The following is a 22,198-nucleotide window of genomic DNA, read 5'->3' on the forward strand; positions in this document are numbered from 1 at the left end:
ACTTTGTAGGACTTACAAATTTAAAATAAAACATCTCAGTAATCATGCATTTTACATGCTCTTATAGTTACCATTTAAGATATATTATTTTGCTCACACAAAAATGGAAGTAAATTGGAATATGTATTTATTTTATAACACTCAAAGATTTTTATAATACATTTATATTAGTACGGTGAGAGGTGACAAATGAGAGGGATTAAAAATTTAATGTTGTTGAGAGAAGAGAGAATAAAAGAGTTTAAAAATTTAATGCTATAATAGATGAGAGAAGAGACAGAAATTATTATCGTAGAGATTAAAAAAATTTGATGTTGAAACAAAAATTGTGGTTACAAACAATTTTAAAAACCTTGCATCTGACACATTCCTAGTCCTTGCAAGAATTTTATGAACTTGAAGCGTGGAAAATTCATAGGCTTTGTTAGCTTGTTTTAAAAATTCAATTCTTTACATCGCAAAAATGAGAGCTAAAATCAACAATTTGGAGAGTTTGCTTCTACACCAAAATGAAGACTTTTGAGAACAAATATTAAACGGGGAAGAAAAAAAGGGGGGGAAAGTAAATAAAGTGTTCATATGGGATGAAAAGAAAATTCGATTTCGGTAAGACTTGATCTGAATCGTAGTTCAGATTCAAGTCGGTTCAATGAGGACGATCGCAAAAGAAGTATTGATTTTGGGACTATTTGAGTCTTGATATTAAGTTATCCATGTCATCAAGTAACTTTCTAAAAAATTAAAAGATTTAATTATATTTTTTATTCTTAATTTTTTACATCGCAAAAATGACAAATTTGGGAGTTTGCTTCTACACAAAAATAAAGACTTTTGAGAACAAAGTGTGCATATGACACTAAAAGGAAATCTAATTTCGGTAAAATTCGATCTGAATCATAGTTTAGATTCAAGTTGGTTCAATGATGGCGATTGCGAAAGAAGTATTGATTTTGGGACTACTTAAGTCTTGTTATTAAGGCATGCATATCATAAACTAACTTTCTTTAAATTAAAAGGTTTAATTGTATATTTTATTCTTAATTTTTTATATTTTTTTTCAAATTTTACTCCTAACAAATTAATTTGCTCCATTTTATTCCAACTTTTTAAAAACTTGCAAATTTTGTGGGTAAAATTTGCCTAAAAATTAAAATGTTTGGGTAAAATCCGCTAACAAGTGAAAAAGTTTTTTTTTGGAAGTAAAATTTGTCAAAAAAAGTAAAAAAATTGGGTGGTAAAAAATATAATTTTTTTAGCGTGTCAAGTTAGCTCAATAACAAAAAGATAAAATTTGTAAGTTTTTTTTAAAAAAAAAATAGAGGGTAAAAAGCGCAAATCTAATTTGCTGGAATAAAATTCATCAAAAACTAAAAAATTAAGAATAAAAGATACAATATAATTAAACCAAATTAAAAACATAAAGTAGCATATTTCTTAACTGTAACAACACATAATTTCTCTTTGATGACACAAGGCTATATAAGATACTTTTTCCATTAATAATTTTTTTTGTTTATTTTAATTTTGTATGATTAAGGGGAATGGCTACTGAGGATTCATCTTTTCCCAACGACCTTCGTCTTCACTATACTGAAAGGTTTTAGTGAAATAGAGAGTTTAAGAGACTCTCCGATCTCCAATCCAATCCGAGTCGCACATTTAATCTAATGGTAGGTGTTAAAAGAAGTATCACTCAAATTGGAGATTTGTTCCCAGAGGAAAATTCTATATAATAATGTGGTCACACGATCAAAATTTAATCTAACGGTCTAGCTCCCTCACTCAGACTCTCGTTCATTTCATATTTCATGCAAATTGTAGGTTATGTTAGTGTCCAAGATCAAGATGATATACATAGTCTTAAGAGACAAGAAGAAAGGAGCCATGATATTTTTCTTGCTAAACCAACGAGCACTACCACACCCCCTTGAGTCCATTGTTGCACCATTTTTCACTCACTTAGTGTCGTTTGTGCCGTGCGTCTTCTTTGAGTTTCCACGTTTTTGTGTCACCTTCCTATTTAGCAGCTTGTGCGACATTTTTTGTTTATGATTGAATCCTTTTGTAAATGAAGGTTTTGTAGACAACTTAAAGCAATCAACCACACACCTACACAAATATAAAGAGATTTAATGAGATTCGACAAGTGTGTTTACGTAAATGAAGGTTTTGTAGACAATATAAAGCAATCAACCACACGCCTACACAAACATAAAGAGATTTAATGGGATTCGAGAAGTGTGTTTACGTATTCGAAAACAAAATAATTATCTTTTCATATTTATTGATATGCATGCAGTATAAGTTAAATGTAAGGATAGTGTGTTTTTGTAAAATTAAAATCAAATTCATAATTTTTGTAAAAAAAAATTAGAAAATATTTTAAAAGTAAGTTAAAAATCATTTTAATTCTTTTGTCAAACAAATTTTAATTTAAAAATTACACTTAAAAATCAAATTTTAAAAACTTACCAAATGAAATTTAAGAAATAAGAAATTCAACTTCAGTTCTACTTAAATTAACTATGATAGTATATATCACTTATTTTAGTTCGTTGTAGAAGGTTCATAAACCTAATGATTTTTAAGCACGTTGATTACTTTAGCTAGGCTCAAGAAAATCCTCTGTACATAAAAGGAGAGTCAAATTCTTTTCCCGTTAATTTGAAAGCTGCCTTCTTCACTAGTTCATGACTGGTACTTTTGGTCAAACCGGTTTTGCCACTTTGTTGCATCTTTAAAAAGTATCCCCGTTATGGGAAAGGTGCCATGTGCATAGATATAAATTGTTTGATTTCCACTTAATTAGTTTATGCAAAAATAACAAATACATAAACTTCATCGACAAGAATAAGATACCGCATGAGGGGAAAATGGCTCTTGCATGCAATAGAAGCATAACTACTAGTGATCACAAGAGGGGGTGATAAGATCATATGGGGCCTATAGCCACTAGATGCGTAGATACTTTGACTATAATGAATTAAGAAAGTCATAAAAGTGATTCTTTGATGTCATGATTGATCTGGTCCAGGTTCTTTCTTTGACCCCTTTTAATTTCAAGTTTAATATCACCTTTTTTTTTCTTAGCCTATGGTTTCTTAGCTACATAAATAATTGCACTTAAGCGATAATTTGCCGCTTGTTCAGGTGACATCCTGTGGTTCAAAACACACATATTCAAACTGAAATTCCTGAAAATAGTCATAATTAAATTGATTGTATTAATATTTTAATCATCCCCAGGTGTTGACCGCACGAGTGGGGGGAACTAGTGGGGTCCTTAATTAGAATAGATTATCAACCTCTTCATGGGTGCATTTTTGCTGTAAGCAGAAGCTTAGGCAGGTCTAATCAGAGGATATTTCCTAGACAAGTTTATGGTCAATTCAAAGAATTAAATTGTGGATCTTGTATCATGCATACTACAGTGCACAAGTAGGTTCTTTTATCCATTCATTCAATTATTATTATTATTATTATTAGCAAATACTTGACAATTTCGTTTGGAAGTACCTATTTTGTATGACAATGACTTTTCAGATCGATATTTAATATTGGTTACTTTGTGTTTAAATGTTTAAGCTTTACTGAAGTTAATTAGTTTATAGATTAATAGGGGGCAATGTACTTTGAAAGGATTGATTTTATGTTCGGATAAAGCTGTGCATAATTTGTTAATTGCTGGAATGGACAATTTGTTATCATATAAAAAAGAAAGAAAAGTGGAGAACAGGCAGGTGAAAAAACTGAGAAAAGACGCATATAGGAATAGAAGAAAATCTGTACTTGATGATGACCAAAAGAAGTGGTTCTTCACTCGACAAGCATATGATTATACGTGTGGCCATGTGGGTAGTAACATGATAAATATAATGTTCACTACTAAAAAAATGTTTATCTACGATGCATATTCTAAAACGGTTTTATAGAATCGTCTAAAACGGTTTTATAGAATCGTCTTAAAATATGACGTGGTGAAAATTTTGTAATTAGGAAAATTAAAATTATTTCTTACGTTGCACATTTTAAGATGGTTACAAAGAATCGTTTTAGAATGTTACTCAATGGCAATCTTGTAATTACGAGGAATAAAGACAACGACGGTTTTTACGTAAGATCGTCTTTGTTCTTTTTGTAAATAATTAATTGTGACTCTCATCCCCCCGACGAATGACCTGTTTCTCTCGAACGACCTCCCTCAAACACTCTCCGCCCTCTGTCGTGCCCTTTTGGCCTTTGTGACTATCCTTGTCTTCTCAAGTGTTTTGGTGGCCTCACTCTCTTTGCTAAGTGAGCAACCATCAAAAATGTTCCCTGGCGTGCCTCCGTACATTGTGTTAGGTCGTCATACAGGTAATCATTTGAAATAATCAAACTGTAGATTATTCCACACTTGCATGGTTATTATTGACATTTGTACCATCAAGTCCTGTTCGCACACAAACAAGTGTTCCCGTCCTTTGAGGACGTTGCATCCTTAAGGTTTTATGTCTTTACCTTGAATTTTAGGGCCTTATATGCATATAGCGTAGTGACTATTGGAGGAGCATGAATGAAACCAAGGAAAAAATCCTAATTATATGACTGATTTTAGAGTGATAATCTGAATAACTTAAATTCAAGGGTTAAGCAAAATTGTTTGAGTCCCCCATGTCCATGCCATGTATTTGTTAAAAGTTTCGAAATGAAGATTATTAAATATGAGTTAAATTTTGTAGGAAGGCCATAAGGTACTTTTATAAACTTTAATAAGCTTTATATAAGCTCTTCTTTCAAATGCTCCAGAAGTTTAACTTGTTGTTGTGATGAATTAGGGGGGAGCAGTTTAAAATTGGATTTGTATCTCACAAAGAAAAATCTTAACACGAGTCACTTTGACACTCCTGGTGTAAGTAAGATTTAGGCCACTGAGTTGAGTCCAGTTATCCAAGAGTTGTAGGGAAAAAAATCTATTAAGAGTAAACAAACACCTTGACCTGGGTTATGCAAGTTGATGGTAATGTAAGCGCATAAGACATGTCATAGGTCAACATAAAAAGGTGTCTTTGAATTTGAACAACACTTTAAACATCTATTAACATTAAGATTCAAGAAAAAAAAATCTTGTTAGGTCTAGAACCCACAAGAAATTATGAGCCTTGATGCTATTTAGTGCTACATTACAAGCAAATGACTCCACTTTAGAGGGAGCTGTGAAATTTGGATTTTCAAAAGGCTTCTCAATAACGAAAATCTTTTATTTGGAATTTAGGAAAGAAAATGGAATGACGTACAAGTTAACACAGGTGAAGAGAATGTAACTTTCAGCAACATCAATTCAACCCATAATGCTAGGGTTTAGCAAAAATATGCTTAAGAAATTATATGAAATAATAGGCATTAACTCTTTATTGCCACTAACTACTATTTTAAGTGATAATGTTCTACAAAGTACTCATTTTCTTGTTAATGTATCACCCCAATAACTTTTACTTGGATAATTCTCCAATCTCCACCTTCTTTTATTTTCAATTTGTCTCCCAACATGTTCAATTGCATTATGTTATACATATAGTCTATATTAGATTTTTCTACGTCATCCCACCTTCAATTGAGATTATCCCTTACACTTCACCACACATCTATTCATTCCATGTCACTACACATCCACTTTAAATTCACTTCGTAGAAATATTATTTCTTAATACCCATCCTAGTAGTAATTTTTTTTATAGAACCATAATGTATCAATAAAGTAATAGGATATCACAGGTGCTGCAGATCACCAAAATTCACTTTCATTTTACCTACCACCACTTCATCACCTAATTCTACAGGAAAACATTACTATAACCAGAGTCAGTGTTGTTAAAAAAGTGGTCATGAAATCACCATGGCAGATTATGGTGTCGGCTTTTTAACCGGCCACCATTCTATGGTAGTGGCAAAGTGGGTTTCGCATGGTAGCCACTTTTCACGTGGAGCCCATAGTAGAAGCAGCAACCATGATGGAAATGGCGCAATCAAAGAAGATAATTAAAGATAATAAAAAAAACGAGTAGCAGAAATTTGATGGGATAAAAAACAAAAGACAGGCTTGGATTGTCTTATCCAATGTAGTCAAGATTGCCAGTTAATATTCTTTGAAATCACACAATTTTACCTTCTTATGGATATATCATATTCCTTTTAATGATATAAATACAGTAATATTATTAAGGAAAGAAGAGTTGCAAGGAACAAGGAGGACAAAAGCAAGGCAGAAAAAAAAAGCATTTTTAAAATTAGATATTTTTAGCTCAAAAATATATAAGACAATAATTGTAAAACATTGGTTATTTTGGTAGCATACTGGAATCCAATACATGATGGTCATGATTTTACAAATGCCAAGACTAGAAGTTATGATAAGTAATTTGTGTTAGTCAATGATGTGTCTGAAATATCTCTGAGAAGAAGTTCTACTAGATCTACACCATTTGCTGCTTCATGCCCGATTGCATCTTACTTTGCTGGTTCACCTTCGAAATAGGTCTCTGCACCTGAGACACATCCTTTTCCTGTTGCTTATTCTTTTTCCTATATTGCGGTGGCTTATTCAGTGAGCAAAAGCTCTTACTATTCCCGCGCCAACTTCCACTCTAGCTCCCTTTGGCCTCGAAGATCATCAGGTTCCATCCAACTCACTCTAGTTGCTATGTTAATTGGTTTTGTACTTCTGCATGTTGGGAATCAAAATAGAATAATATTTTCTACTTGACTTTATAAGTGATCAACTAGGTTTTTAATCCCTCGCTTACACTCTTTTGGGCTAGGTTATGTAGGTGGTCTTACATTTCACTAAATTGTGGGACAGACACGTCCCAAAATCTGTTCTCCCCCTTTCTGGTTATAATAGACCCAGAACCCCTGCATACCTTTTTTCTACCAGAAGGCCTACCTGGCTTCTTATTTAGGTTCTATCTTTTGTAGATTCAGGTTTGGAAAGTACCTTTGCCTTGCCATAAATGATGTTGTAGAAGCTTATACTGATGCATTGTATCCTTACTCGGCTTAGGCTCTTTTGATTGATTCGAAAGCCTAGGATCAAGACTTATGTTCCTAGTTTTGGTAAAAGAGGGCTTTCAACCTAGAATTCTTGGGCAAAGCATTTTCTTTTCCAAAGAGTTTCAAACCGCGTAGATAAAGCATTCGATTCAGCACCCGACGAAGCAGACGCTAGAGCAGCTACTAGAGAATCCACAGACACTGAAGTCTCAGCCGAACAAAGGTAGTCGATACCACAGGAGAATCAACCAAATTCATATCATATGAAAGCAGAAAAAGAAAAGATCTATCCTCCGCCGATGAATAAGTAACAACAAGGGTTGGCAGTTTTAGAACATATTAAAGAGCAACCATAGGATGAAGTAGAGTAAGAATAAGAAATGGAATGTTTAGGCTTTTTTGAACCAATAACAAAGAAAGTGGGTAGCAGGTATGGTGTAGTAAAAGGGTTTTGAAGCTTGTGAGGATTCAGCTTCCAATTGAGTGTGTTAAGTATAGACTTTCCACATACATAAATAGGGCTTTTTATCCATTCGATGTTTTGTCTCTCTTTTTTTCCAATGCTACCAGAAATATAAGAAATACAAACAAGCAGCTAAGCCCCTGGTAGATAAAGCAAAACAAAAATGTGGGTACCTCGATCGATCACATACATGGCTTCGATTGGTTTCAGGCTAATCAATGTATAGGAGTCCACCAAATCTTTCCACAGGTACGATCTAGACGACCACATTCCTATTAGGCTAACTCGCCCAATCAATCCAATGGCCTCGCCCGTTCCAGTCCCATTAGAGAGATCCAAAAACTGGATATTCGGAGCCTATCGATCCCGCGGTTTAGAAAACAAATGCTTCGAGATTCAAACATATGACAACAACTGCTTCGAGATTCATATGTTGGACACTACAGTCCAGCTCTTGCATCCAGGGTTCACTAAGGAAACAAAGAAAAAGAAGGAATTAATATATATAAATCTAAAGGTCTTTAATTACTATCTCATAATTTATAGTATAACTATGAAAGGTTAATTATTGTTTTTATTCTTTATTATTGATTCCTTTGATCCCATATAATAAACAGGGTTTTGCTATTAGCAATGGGTTAACCAATCCTGAAATTCAGTACCAGGCATATACAGACTAATTAGACAGGGGACTAATTAAAAAGGCTGATTATGACAACATCAACGAGTTGATCCCACCATGCAAGCAGGCCATAGAAGCTTGCGAATAACTTCCTCAATTCTTTTCCTTTTTCACCAGGACAAAAATATACCAATTTATTGTGCTAGACAGATATTAATTGTGTTCATTGACACTTTTAATTTGCATTCCATTTGTCAGGAATTGAAGAAACATGTGTATCTTCGTTATATGATTTCAATAAGATATTCAATCGGATCATGATCATCACTTATGATGTAAATTTAAGATATAGAAAAACAATAGTATGACCAAGATGAATTAAAATAACGCAATACTAACAAACTAATACATATTTTGTTATTCTAATTGTAGTACTCTAAAGTTAGAAAGAAATGTGTGGGAGATCTGTGTTATGACTTCTTTGTCATGGAGGATTTCTTAAACAAGAAATTATAGTGTAGTTTGTTTCTCTTTTACTCGTTAATACAAAACATTATTCATCATAATTGTTTTGATACACATTGAATGCGAATTATAATTTAATTGTGGGTAACAAAGAGGGGAACATATTGTGTTGGTTCGACATGGACCTCCTCCAAGTCTACAGTTGATGCATGGAGATAGAGATATAGGTCATTAGAGCTTATTGGGCTGGTTTATTGAGCCCTGCAAAGTCAAACTCACTTTGCAAATTGAGTTTAAATTAAATCATATATAGTAGTAATATATATGCACATTGTTTGTTCATTGGGTTAATTAATATATGAAAAGCTTGTTCTATATATATATATATGAAAGAGTTTTCTTTTGTTATTCTAAGACTAAAATGTCTTTACATTTTGCAAATTATTAGCAGGCAACTAATAATAATGTATTTCTCTGAATTGTGTATAGTGGACAATGAAAATAAATGGCATTTAAAAAAACACTTTCTAAGACGGTTTTATCAAAAATCGTCTTAGAATGTTTCAACATTCTAAGATGGGTTTCGACATGAGATCGTCTTAGAATGTTGCACATTCTAAGACAGTTTTTGAAATGATATCATCTTAGAATGAAGCACATTCTAAGACGGTTTTTCAATCGAGACCGTCTTAAAATGAAGCACATTCTAAGACGGTCTCGTTTCCAAAGTCATCTTAGAATGTGGGCAAGGAATCGTCGTTGTAGAGACTGATATATTTTACAATGCACACTACGACAACGATTCATAACCAACGTTTAATGTCTAAAATAACCAACGTAAAATGCGCTTTTCGTAGCAATGGCTGATGTCAAACTAAAAATAATTTTAGAAATTTCTTATTAATGAACAATGTGAATGGTTCGCTAGGTCAAGAATTAGACTATTAATTGTCATTGTGTGAATCTAAGACAGTTTGATATGATATGATGTGAATGGTTCGTAGCGGGTCCTGAAAATTATTTTGATATGATATATATTTTTTTCGATGATTTCATTCTTCGATTATTTTTTTTCTACCATATTGATATGAAGTAATTTCTATTGAAATCAATGATTAATATTTTTCGTACCAAGTAATTCCCGTCGAAAAATGTACACAAATAAATATTTCCCTTCTAATAAGATTTATTTCATATTCAAAGATTAGTCATGATTCAACCTTGGATTACCTTGATTGAAGTACACAAATAGTTACCATTTATGTTAAACATTGGTGGTATTTGATTCTTTCATCTTCACCTTTATTCCTTTAAATTGTCAATAAATTTCTTCTCAAAATCAATTTTCTCTGTTTAATTTAATTGCATTGTAGTAAATTAATAATCAAATGTGCAATACTTGTATAAATACGATCTAAATATTCATCACTTGACAATACTCTGTACTTGCCTTTTTCCAAACTATAGTCCAAATCATGCAACTTAAAAATGAATTGTACTGCAAACATTTTTCTACTTTTCCAAACAATTAATAGTTCAATCTGTGAATTCAACTAAATGCCCAAAGTTTTAGTTGAAATCAAATTGGTCTAGTTAGTGGATCCACGATCAAACCCATATAGCCATATCTTTCACGATCAAAGTTTTGTGTTTAATAAAAGCCTCTGTCATTGCTTCTTCTTCGGTCTCCACAGTAGTGGCACACCGGACGGCGTGGTCAACACTGTTACGGACATTTGTTCATTTATTTCATTTTTCTCCTCTCTTTTTTTCTGACACCAATGGAATATTTTGACGTGAGTTTTAGCGTTGACAAATCTTCTTCCATGAAATTTTGAAGGCTATACGACCCATTTGCATTTAATAATGCAGACACTTTTTTAAAAGCGAAATTTTACGCCATTTCTTACATCGCTCAAGCTCCACAATGTTTATAACAAGAGTTAATGGGTTATATTTTTTGGATGCAAATGGTTTAAACACAAAATTCACATTCTTCATTTTTTTTTCTTTTTGTATATTTTTCTTCTTATCTAACATAACACATATCATATATCTCATATTTGTCATTATCTTACTCAAATAAGATTATATCGATAAAAGATACATGTGAGTGTAAAAAGAAAAACTCATATCGATTTTTTCCTATCTTTAATTGAGTGTCTACATCTCATGAGAGTCTATATCTTCTTTCCAACAATAAATGTAAGTTGGCAAGTGCCACAATTCATCATTGTTTATTGAACATTCTTTTTCAGCATTTGAGTTAGGGTCACATAAACACAAAACTAAAATTGAAATACGTAATTGGAAAAAATAAATAAATATCATCAAATTTGCTTAGTAAACAAGTAAAAAAAACATTCATTTTAAATTAATTTGGTCATGATTATTTAAGAAGTCTTGAAGATAAAAAAGAATAAAAATAAATACATGTAAAAGATTAATTTCCATTTAATTTGATTAATAAAATAGTAAAACATTCAAAATTTAAATTTAAATGAATATAAAAATACAAATATGTATTCTTTTATATAAAAAAGTAATTTGAATAAAATTCTATAAGAACAGTTAAAAAAATAATTTAAAGAAATACTAAAAAATAACTTCTTTCTAAATTACGTTTCAAATGAACAAAATGAAGTATATGTTGTTTTTTTTCTCTCTGTCAACGCTGTCGTTTATTACTAGTATCTTTCTTTTAATTTTGGTTTGGTTCTTTCAACATTTTCATAAATAAAAAAATCGCTACAATTAGTAACAAATATCACCCAATTATTAATATGTTGACTATTTTTATTTTTATTAATATTTATTATTGTTCATTAAAAACTAATCTTTTATTAATTGAGTAAATTATACATGTCTTCCATGAGGTTTAAAAAAATTACATATATTTATATTTCTCTTTCTTTTGTAAAATTTATATATATCTCCCTTAATATTTAAAGAAATTATACATATATTTCTTGATATTAAAAACTTATGCAAATCTTTTAAATATCGTCTAAATATTTAACACTGATAAATCATGTATATTGACAATTTTAATTAAAAGATACTAAAATATATTTTTGGTTCTCATAAATATGAAAATGTTCAAAATTTTTCGTTATTATAGAAATATTTATTTATTTTTTTTACTTACAAAATTTTAATATGTTATTTTTTATCTAAAATTAGATTTGATATTTGAACCTGTATGTATGTTATTATAAAAAGTATTAAATTTTTTGATTTTTTACATTATTTTTTAGTTTTTTTTAATTAAAATTATCCATCTACATTATTTATTATTGTCAAATATGCTTAGATGACATTTAGGATATTTGTGTATATTTTAAAAATAAAAAAAGTGAAACATATAATTTTCTTAAATTTTAGAATATATATATATATATATATATATATATATATATATATATATATATATATATATATATATATATATATATATATATATATATATGATTTTAAAAAAGAAAAAAGCTCGCTAAATTTCTTAAATCTTGTGAAAAGTATGTATGATTTACTCTTATTAATTTCGTAAAAAATTAGGAAGAAACTTTTTTGAAGGAGGAGATAGTAAAACGTTAGTACTTTTTTCTTTCCTTTGTAGAGAAACGGCGAATGGGTCCCGTCCCGTCCCGTTTGAGAGAAGGAAGGTCATCATCACTTTGAACTTTTACCCAGCCGTTACGTTCAGAATCATCCATCACACGTGGCGCCATCGCATCTAAGTGGGTCCTCCCCTCGATTGTTTACTTTTTGACACCCCAATTGTTTTTGTAACAGCTTTTGTCTTTTGACCGCCCCAATTGTTTTTGTAACAGCTTTTCTTGAGGCTGTGTGTTTGTCTTTAAATATAAAAATAAATATTCGAAATTTTTTTATACTTTCTTAATTTAAAATAACCAGCATCCTACGTTATTTTATACATATTTAAAAAATAATAAATAAATAAATAAAATAATTTTATAAAATTAATCTTATATTATTATTAATTTATTTATAGAATTTGTTGTTTACTATTAATAATATAAGGGATATAAGTGAGAAAAGTATTAAATATTCCATTGAAAAATTAAAATAATAATTATTTTAGAATAATTTTTTTCTCTTCCATAATAATTATAAGGAGACGAAAAAAATATTTTTTTTATATAATTCACACTTTTTAGACTCTACTTTAATTTTAAAAATTCTTATATTTTCACTTCTGTATTTCCATCCCATAAACAAAACACACCTTGAAAGTTGGAAAGTACGATTCCAATTTCCAAAAGTGGCGTTTCCTTTTGTTTCTTTATCTCCGTTGTTATTATCCATAACAATTTATATAAAGGTAACATTATTTTTTTAGGATTATAAATTTTGTTGTATATATATTTTTTAATTTTATGCTTTAATCATTGTTGATATATTTTAATTTTACATTTCTTACAATTTTAATTTTTCTTTAAATAAAATTTTATTGTAAATTAATTATTCTTATTTTTTTATCTTATTGTATTTTACCTTATTTTAGTTAAAATTAATTTTATTCAATGAAAAATTACTTCTATCAAACTCGAGCCGAATATTTAGTTAAAGTACTTTCTATATATGTTAGGTTTTTTTTTTTTTACAACAACAATAATAATGTAATTTGTTTCAGAACATTAATTTCAAAAATGAAATTGCCTTCTTTTATTAATAGAATTAAAAATTGATTCATGGTCAATTATTTAAAATTTTAAAGAAAATGGAAAATTTGCTAAATTAAACTATGAAAATATAAATGAAAATAAGGATGACAAGATATAAGAGTTAACTTAATTAAAATTAAATAAGAATAGTGAAAGAATAAATTAGGTTATAATATTACGAATACAAAATATGAAAAGCTAACCTATATATCTTACGAATAATTCTACCCGTATCAATTGTTTATATGTTTAAGTTAAATGAGTGGAAAGTACGTTGAGTAAAAGCCTTCATGAGATTCGGTTGATAACTTGATATGATAAATTTGGTTATACGATAAATTATTTTAGTTAATCAATTCATTTGTCTTCAAACTCTACTTTTATCTACTTTCTTCTATATATTTTGATTTTCTCATCTAATATTATTAATTGCCTCTATTTTTTGGCACATGATTTTTAATTGTTTCTAATTATATATGTTTAATTAGTGTATATAACTTCTTTAATATGCTTATGATATCCTACATCCTAACTCCTTTGAATTGATCTGCTACGCCCTCTACATCCCCTCTAATCGTCTCACCCTGACGTCGTCGTCGTTATCAACTCATCTAACGCCGCCTTGGCACCCATAACTACTATTCTTCGGCCGCCTCATTCTAATTTTGAATCATCAGAAGATTCCGATTATGACTTTCCCCCCTCACCACCCACAACGACAAAGAATGGGTTGAGAATTCCTTTATTCCAATATTTTTAAATTAGAGAAGAGGCAAAAGGATAGAACTGAGAAACACATTTTGTGATCACTAAATATTTTTTTTAAAATTATTAACAACATCAATTTTCAATGGACGGAAGAATTATTTTAAATTAATTTAAAAAGATAAAGGATTAATATGAATTTTTTTATTTAATGGACGAAAGAACCATATGAATACAAATTTTTTATTTTTATTTTTAAATGTAACTTTCAAACCAAAATTGTTTGGCAAAATATGGAGTTGAAACACTTTTTTACTCAACTTTAATACAATTTTCATAATTAAAAAAAGATGTGTAAATTTAGTTTTTACTTTTAAAAAGTTGTTAACTAGTTGGTAAGTGCACCAAGTTGTCAGAAGTAGTAAAGTAGAAGTGTCGAGTTCACATGAACTTTTTTTGTATTTGTTTTGATAAATACCCAATTTGTAAGCTAGAGAAGAGAGAATTTAAAATAGAAGATATAGAGGAGTAATAGATAAGATAAAAATTTAAAAGAAAAGATAAAAGATTTAAAGATAAAAAATAGAAGATAAAATAGATAAAAAATTTAAATATAAGAAAAGTAAAAGATAATAAGAAGATAATTCAGAATACAAATATGTTGGGACCTAACATGCTCAACCCAATTTAAAATAGAAGATAAAGATGAGTAATAGATAATTAATGTTATCTCAATTTTCACCCACATTTACTAATATATTCAACTCTCATCCCTCGCGATGAAGAGTCTAATTTATGTTCTTTCTTCCAAATTTCTTTGCAAAAATTGAATAATAAATTGAATTAAGTAAGTATGAAGATGTATGTAGAGCACAACAAAGTCACTCTATCCCTCGATCCTGATAATGAATTGTTGAGATGTCCTTTCCAAGTTCTTCAGAAATTACCTTCCAATGTATAACCCATAAAACTAATACATGGATGATCAGGTCATACAATAACAATAAAGCGAAGGAAAGAAACAATAAAAAATGGCATTGCATCAAATAGATAATAAAGAAATATTACATTACAAGGACATTTGACTGTTGAGCTTGTCTTGCACGTTAAGCGAGCTATCTCAATCTTCAACTTTTTCTTGAAAGTTTTTTCTTCACATTTTTGCATAAATTTTCCTTCTAAACACTTGAAATCTTTTTTTAAAAAAAATTTTGTTAATCAAAAACTACAAAGATATTAATTTCTTTATTATTTCATTAAAAACAACAATAAAGTAAAGAAATTGCAATCATTCTTAACCAAAATTGACTATCAAATTAACTCAAATTTCACAGTTATCAAAAGCACACTTTCCCTACATTTGACAGTAGTCTTTTCTCTTGTTGTCACTACCACCACCATCTTGTTGTTGTCACCACCATTGTTATCACCATCACCACCATCACTAGCTAGTACTATTGCCTTCACAATCATCATCATCGTCATTGTTGCTACCACCACTATCACTATTGTCAATGTCACCATTGTCACCACTATCATCTTCAACCTTCACTATCGACATCATTGGCACTGACATTTCCACCACCATTGTAATCAATGTTGTCATCGTTGTTACTACTACACTAAAACACCTTTAAAATAATCTTAATAGGATAAAAAAATTCAAAACGAATTTATCTTAAAACTAAAAATTAGAGAAAAAATTAAAATTAGATTTTTAAAACTAAAAACTTATTATATTATTTTTATAAAATTTAAAACTCAACTAAAAATTATCACAAATGACCAAGGTTTAAATAACTCAATTTTAATTAACTTGAATCGAGTCTAGTGAGAGAAACTTGTCTCTTGAAACAAGACAAATTAAAGTTTGAATTCTCATTAAAAAAATGTTCACATTTAATATTGGATTGAGTCTCATCTAAGATGATACATGCATGTGGTCATGAGAAACAAAAAACAAACTCAATTTTATCTAACCAAACAATTGAGTATAGATGATTAATATGCAAATTAAAGTTGAATGTTCAAATAATACTCGAATTAGATTCTTAAAAGAAAACTCAATTTCATTTAATTAAATATAATTGATTCAATTAACTGAAAGTTTCTCCTTATAAAAAAGTCAATTAACTGAGAGTTTGTTTTTTTAAATCAAATAATAAATATATTGAATTTGAAATTTATATTACCGTATACTCAAAACGCCTCTATTATCTGGGTGTACTTGAGCTGTATAGCTAGGTGTGCGTTTCTTCTCAAACACACACACATTTTGTTCAGAAGCCACTCTTTCCTTACCTTACCGACATCCAATATAGTAAAAAACACAAATTAATTAGCCAATTTAAGAGACCCCTGATCCATTCACGTCATTTTCTTGCCTCAAGTGTCCATAACTCTTTCAATTCAGAGTCATAGGCCAAAGTGTTTTGGCATTTTGTAACCAAGAGCAAGACAAAAGGGTGCGTCATTTTCAACCTTGGTGATTGAAAGAAAGAAAGTAGATAGAGTTAGCGTCTTTTGCCCTCCACGCCGCTTAAAACACGCAGCTGAGGCAAATATAGACACTCCCCTCGACACGTTTTCATAGTTTTTTCTTTTCTTTATTTTATCCTTCCTTTTGGGGTCTGCAACAAAAGCCTCTTTCAACATTTACATCACCCTTCTTAACTCCACATCAAAACCTTCCTTCCTTCCCATACATGCATCACATGATCATGACTATATTTTGAGTGTGTGTGTGTTGTGTTTAGAGAGAGAGAGAGAGAGAGAGAGAGAGAAAAACGAAGCATAATAAATAGCACATGAGTTTTGTTTTGTTGGAAAAATTCACGAGATGATGAAGGAAAGGCAAAAGAGGAAAAACAAAAAAACAACAAAAAGAAAGAGAAGGTTGTGTTGAGGATAATAGTAAGAGGGGCTTATCGCATGTTTGCTTCACGCAAACAACTAAATATGTGGGGGTTAACCCTTTGCTCCCTCGCGTGGCTTTAAAGACTTCTTCTATATATCCTTTTTAAATTCATCATTAAAATACTAACACCCCACCAAACCCTAAATTCCTACAATACAAACACCACCGTACCATTCATTCCTTCTTCTTCTTCTTCTTCTCGTCCTCCTTCCATGAAGAATCCCACGAACTCTACTTTTTCTTAAACCTAATCATCACTTCCCTCTGAACTCCTTGGAAACTCATGATCTCACACTAACGACAAACCAAAGAAAAAAAAAACCCTATAGAAGTATAACCCTTTTTCAAAGATGAGCATAAACTCTAGTTGTAGCATAAGTGGTGGGAGTAGTAGCGGTGGAAACAATAATAGTAGTGGTGGTAGCCCTTGTGGGGCGTGCAAGTTTTTGAGGCGAAAGTGCATGCCCGGTTGCATCTTTGCTCCGTACTTTGATTCGGAGGAAGGTGCCACGCACTTTGCCGCGGTGCATAAGGTTTTTGGTGCTAGTAACATTTCCAAGTTACTGCTTAACATTCCGGTGCATAAGAGGCTTGATGCGGTGGTCACAATTTGCTATGAAGCTCAAGCGAGGCTTAGAGACCCCGTGTATGGTTGTGTTGCTCATATCTTCGCTCTTCAGCAACAGGTAATATTGATAATAATTCATTAAATTAATTGATGGGTAGGTTGATTATTATTTATTAATAGTTAATGATCTTATACATGTGATTCTATAGAGATAAGGTTGAAGGTGTTCTTTGCATATTTGTTAATTAATATTATTTGCTTGCTTCTTTGGCTGTCTTATTTTGAGTATCTTCCCCCCAAGCTTTTTGCCAGCTATAGTAGCTTTAGCAAGCTGAATTTTAGAATGTGGTCAGCTGTTTTAGACTCAACTTTTTTTTTTCTTTTCTTGACTTGAGAATATGTGAAGCTTTGTATGGATTTCTAGGCATTTAGAATTAGAAGGTCGTAGATTGTAGATGGTGGATTGGTTCCTATATATATATATATATATATATATATATATATATATATATATATATATATTAATTTAACTTATATACATTGTACTTGCCATAAACTGAAAAAAGAAAATACGTATATATGTTTATTACAGCAACCCCGCTTTTGTTTTGTTTTTTAGCCAAGCATTGACAAGGGGTTACTAATTACCCCCAGTTTGATGACTACATCAAGTTTGAATGGTTTTGAATTTTTATTCACACTGGTACAAGAAGGAAAGGAAAAATATTATTATTATTATTATTATTATTATTATTATTATTATTATTATTATTATTATTCACTGTGAATGTAGAAGTTGTACATTATTAATTGATTAAATATGATTACTAAATAATTATTACAAAAATAATCATTTTCAATTAGATGACAATTTATTATTCTTTTTAATACGATACTAGCTACATGTATATCTTTTTACTACAATAGATAATATTGTTCACGCAAGTAGCTGAACTACTATGTATGACTTTATATATTATTTCAATTATATGGTTTTATATAACAGTATAAAAATTATCAATACACTCCAATTAAATTATTATTATTATTTAATTTGATTGTCAAGGAGTGATCTTTTATAATTAAAGTTTGTAATGAAATTAAGAATGTGTTTGATTTGCAGTTTGATGGATGAACACACATTCTAATGTACATTTTGTGAGAAACTTTAATTTATTACTTTTTTTTTCAATGTCCATTTATGGTTTTTAACAGAAAAACAAGCATGCATCAAATGTTTCACTCTACTTATTTTTTTTAAAGAAATATTTATTTTTATAAAGAAATTTTAAAAAGTATTTATTTTAATTTTTAAAATCAATCTTTTTTCAACATACACAAAGAGAATGTAAAATCCATTCATTTTAATTATAAGTACAAAGTATAATTTTTTAAAGGGGGGGCAATCTCCATCTCCATATATATCTTCTACAAAAAAGCAATGCCTTTACATACATGCTAGGAGAGTATTGTGCCCTCCGAAAGAGGAACAAAAGTTGGGGTTGGGGCCTTTCGGGAAAGAGGAAACTAGGTAGGGCATGCAAGGAGCCATGGAACATATATAATTACATAGGGGACAGTTTCTAAACCTTTTTGCTGAAATCCACAAACGCTTAATTGATTAACAAATGATGTGGTCGGCGGTTACACAAATGTGTAGATTCTAATAAGATAAACTATATAACCAGTGTCTTTGCTACATTAGTTAAAAAAATATTTATTATGTAAAATATAAGAGTATAAAACAAATTATAAAAAATATTATTTTGTATATTTCAATAAAATAATTTTTAAAATATTTTTAACGAATACTCTAAAATCACTCATTAGTATTTGTCATCAAAACATCCATGGCCTCCACCAACCCATTAACTTCTTCGTTTTCGCTGGTTTTAGGGGAATTGGTCGGTTAGTTTCTTGGGTTTTGGCTAGCATTTCATAGGCGCGGTACGTTTTTCTGTCCCTATTATTATCATTCTTATAAAAATCACTATGGTACGTGTTTCTGTCCCTATCTTCTTAATATATAAACAAAAATTAATGAGATTGATTAATAAAGAAATTCACTGTGCAATCTCACACTTCTTTTATTTTATTTTTGAAAAAATAGAATAGAGGTGATCGATCTGTGAGAAAGATACTACACCATCAAATCAAGCCAGCAATCTTCCTTAAATTGTGGACTTTCTTTTTCTTTTTCTTTTTTGTCAATTTTTTAAGAGTTTATATATTGCTACTTAATAAACTTAGGCAGCGACGGAACTAGACAGTGCAACAAGGACCTAGTTCCTCTCTCTAGCTTGTTATATTTGTTGTGTATATACATATATATTTTTAAGTTGGTTAAAAAATTATATAAGATTAATGTTATATAATATTAAATAATAATGATTAAGATTAGACAATATAAAATTAATTATATTTGTTGTTATTATCATAACAGTTAAAATAAAAATTAATTTTAATTTTATGTATAAAAATAATAAATATTTTTAAAAATATTATTTATTAAAAGTTAAACATTTAAAAAATTATAAAACAGGTAAACAATATTCACTCTCCCCTTAATAGCTATATGGTAACATCAATGGTGATTATATATATGCACCTGCTCCTTAGCTTTTGTTGTCATTTGTCATTGTTATCGTTCAACAATTAAAATTAGAGATATAACATTGATTTAGTGGTGGTAAAATGATAAAGGAAAAGAAGAAAGAAAAGAAATTGTGGATTCAAATCGTTCAAGTGATATTTTTAACAAAATTAATAAATTAGTAGTTATCAATAAAAAAATATTGTTGAAAATTATGTGAGTATATATAAGTTCCAACAACACAAAAGATTATAAGCAGTTAAAGAATTGTTATGAACACACATGACTTTGTACAATGTTTATATATATAATTATATATTGTCATGTGATTGTTTAACTAATAGTCAATTCATCTTCCTATCTTGGATATTAGTTAAAAAAAAAGTAATTATACAAATGCTAATTAGCTAATCCCTATGCCGTCATAATTGGTCATTGTCAGAAATTCTTAATTTTAAACCAAAGTCATGTTCGAAATATATGTTGAAGATCTGTATCATTTTCAAACTGACATTTTCTCTCCTTCAAGTCTAATCATATAAATTTGTTTATTTCCCCCAAATGACAATTCCTACAAATTAAACTCTTGTTTTATAACCTCGAGAAGTTGTTTTGAAGTCACGCTTTCATACTTTGTCATTCTTATTAAGTTCATTCACTTTCATTAAACTCAACATTTTTGTGTTGTTCAAGGTCCTATTAAAAATAAGATCACGGAAATGTGCAGAGAACACACCCCTGTCTTAGGTTTTACTCCCTTCTGTCTTGATTATAACAAATATATATATATATATATATATATATATATATTGTACTTATTAAACTAATTTTATTACTTATTTTTAAATAATTAAAAATATTTAAGTAGGACCAATAAATCACCTTATCTCCTAAATATATGGTTATGAGTTTGATTTCTGACTAGGAGATTAACCCTTAGTTTCGAGTGGTGAGGAATACCTTGGTTAAAAAAATGTTTAAGTGAGTGGTGTTTTCCATTTATGTATCTAGCACATAAGATAAAAGAAAATGGTTTTTAATACATTTTCTAACAATGCATTCTTACTTATCTTGCTTCAATTCTTTGTTACACAGGTGATGAGTTTACAAGCAGAACTCTCCTACTTACAAGGCCACCTTGCAACCCTAGAGTTACCCCAACCACCACCACCTTCTTCACCACAAGCAACCACCATGGCACCTCCTCCATTGATCTCAATAGCTGAGTTCATCCCATCATCAGCCTTAGCCTCTTCAACCGTGCCACCCACATATGACCTCTCTTCACTTTTTGATCCAATGGCCCAGACTCCTTCGTGGGCTGTGCAGCCTAGGCCCATAGAGTCACGTCAATATGTGGGTAGCGGGCCTAGTGGCCCATCGGCCACTATTGCTAGTGGTGGTGATCTTCAAGCATTGGCTCGTGAGCTTTTGCATAGACATGGATCTGCCCCAGTTGTTGCATGCTCTAATCCCTCTTCATCTTACCCGATTTCCAAATGAATCTTTGACCTAATTAATCAACTAATCTTTGTCTTCAGTTGATTTGTGGAAGACTAGGAATTGAAGAGATCTTAAATTTTCAATGTTTCATATGAGAAAGTAATTAATGTAATGTTCTTTATAGTATCTTTTTTTTTTTCCTCTTCTTCCCTCTTTATTCACTGTGTTTTAAATGCTAGTGATCTAATACGTGGTTTATGAATGCAACTAATTATTTTGACCAATTTGAGCGTGGCGATATTGCTATACGAGAAAGGAAGTTAATTTAATTATCATCTCAGGTATGTGAGATTCATCTATTTTTCAAATTGATTTTCAAATACAAATTGTGATAATTAGAAGGTTAAAGGGAAATGCTACCTTACCTACAAGGCACTCGATTGCTTGGAAGATTCACGGCACGCAAGGCATATATCTCAAAAAAATTGAGAGAAATGCTATAAGACGTTATTATTGGTAAAAGAGCCTTATGTGTTACAGTGTATTAAATTTTCCCATGTATTTTGATGTTTTAACTTTCTAACGTTTCCCAATACATTTTTCTCAAATATACTTTTATTTAAAAATAACTATTAAACATTAAGACGTTAAATAAAGATATTTTAGTTTAAATTTAATAATATTTAATTCCATTAAATATTTTTT

The 22,198-nt window shown here is 30.0% G+C and overlaps 1 protein-coding gene across 1 annotated transcript; it reads left to right on the plus strand.

Annotated features, from left to right (window-relative positions):
* Positions 1-16,568: 16,568 nt before the first annotated feature.
* LOC114417787 (LOB domain-containing protein 18-like) lies at positions 16,569-21,690 on the plus strand. The gene is made up of 2 exons (XM_028382848.1): positions 16,569-17,575; positions 21,146-21,690. The coding sequence occupies exons 1-2, from the start codon at positions 17,240-17,242 to the stop codon at positions 21,551-21,553; spliced, it is 744 nt and encodes a 247-aa protein (XP_028238649.1). The 5' UTR covers positions 16,569-17,239; the 3' UTR covers positions 21,554-21,690.
* Positions 21,691-22,198: the final 508 nt, after the last annotated feature.

Source organism: Glycine soja, chromosome 1 (genome assembly GCF_004193775.1).
Source record: "Glycine soja cultivar W05 chromosome 1, ASM419377v2, whole genome shotgun sequence".
NCBI lineage: Eukaryota > Viridiplantae > Streptophyta > Magnoliopsida > Fabales > Fabaceae > Glycine > Glycine soja.

Bases quoted from the DNA above. Each gene is read 5' to 3' on its own strand.
- LOC114417787 (XM_028382848.1), top strand. From the start codon at position 17,240: ATGAGCATAAACTCTAGTTGTAGCATAAGTGGTGGGAGTAGTAGCGGT. The intron at 17,576-21,145 runs GTAATATTGATA...TTTGTTACACAG, and splicing joins TCTTCGCTCTTCAGCAACAG to GTGATGAGTTTACAAGCAGA.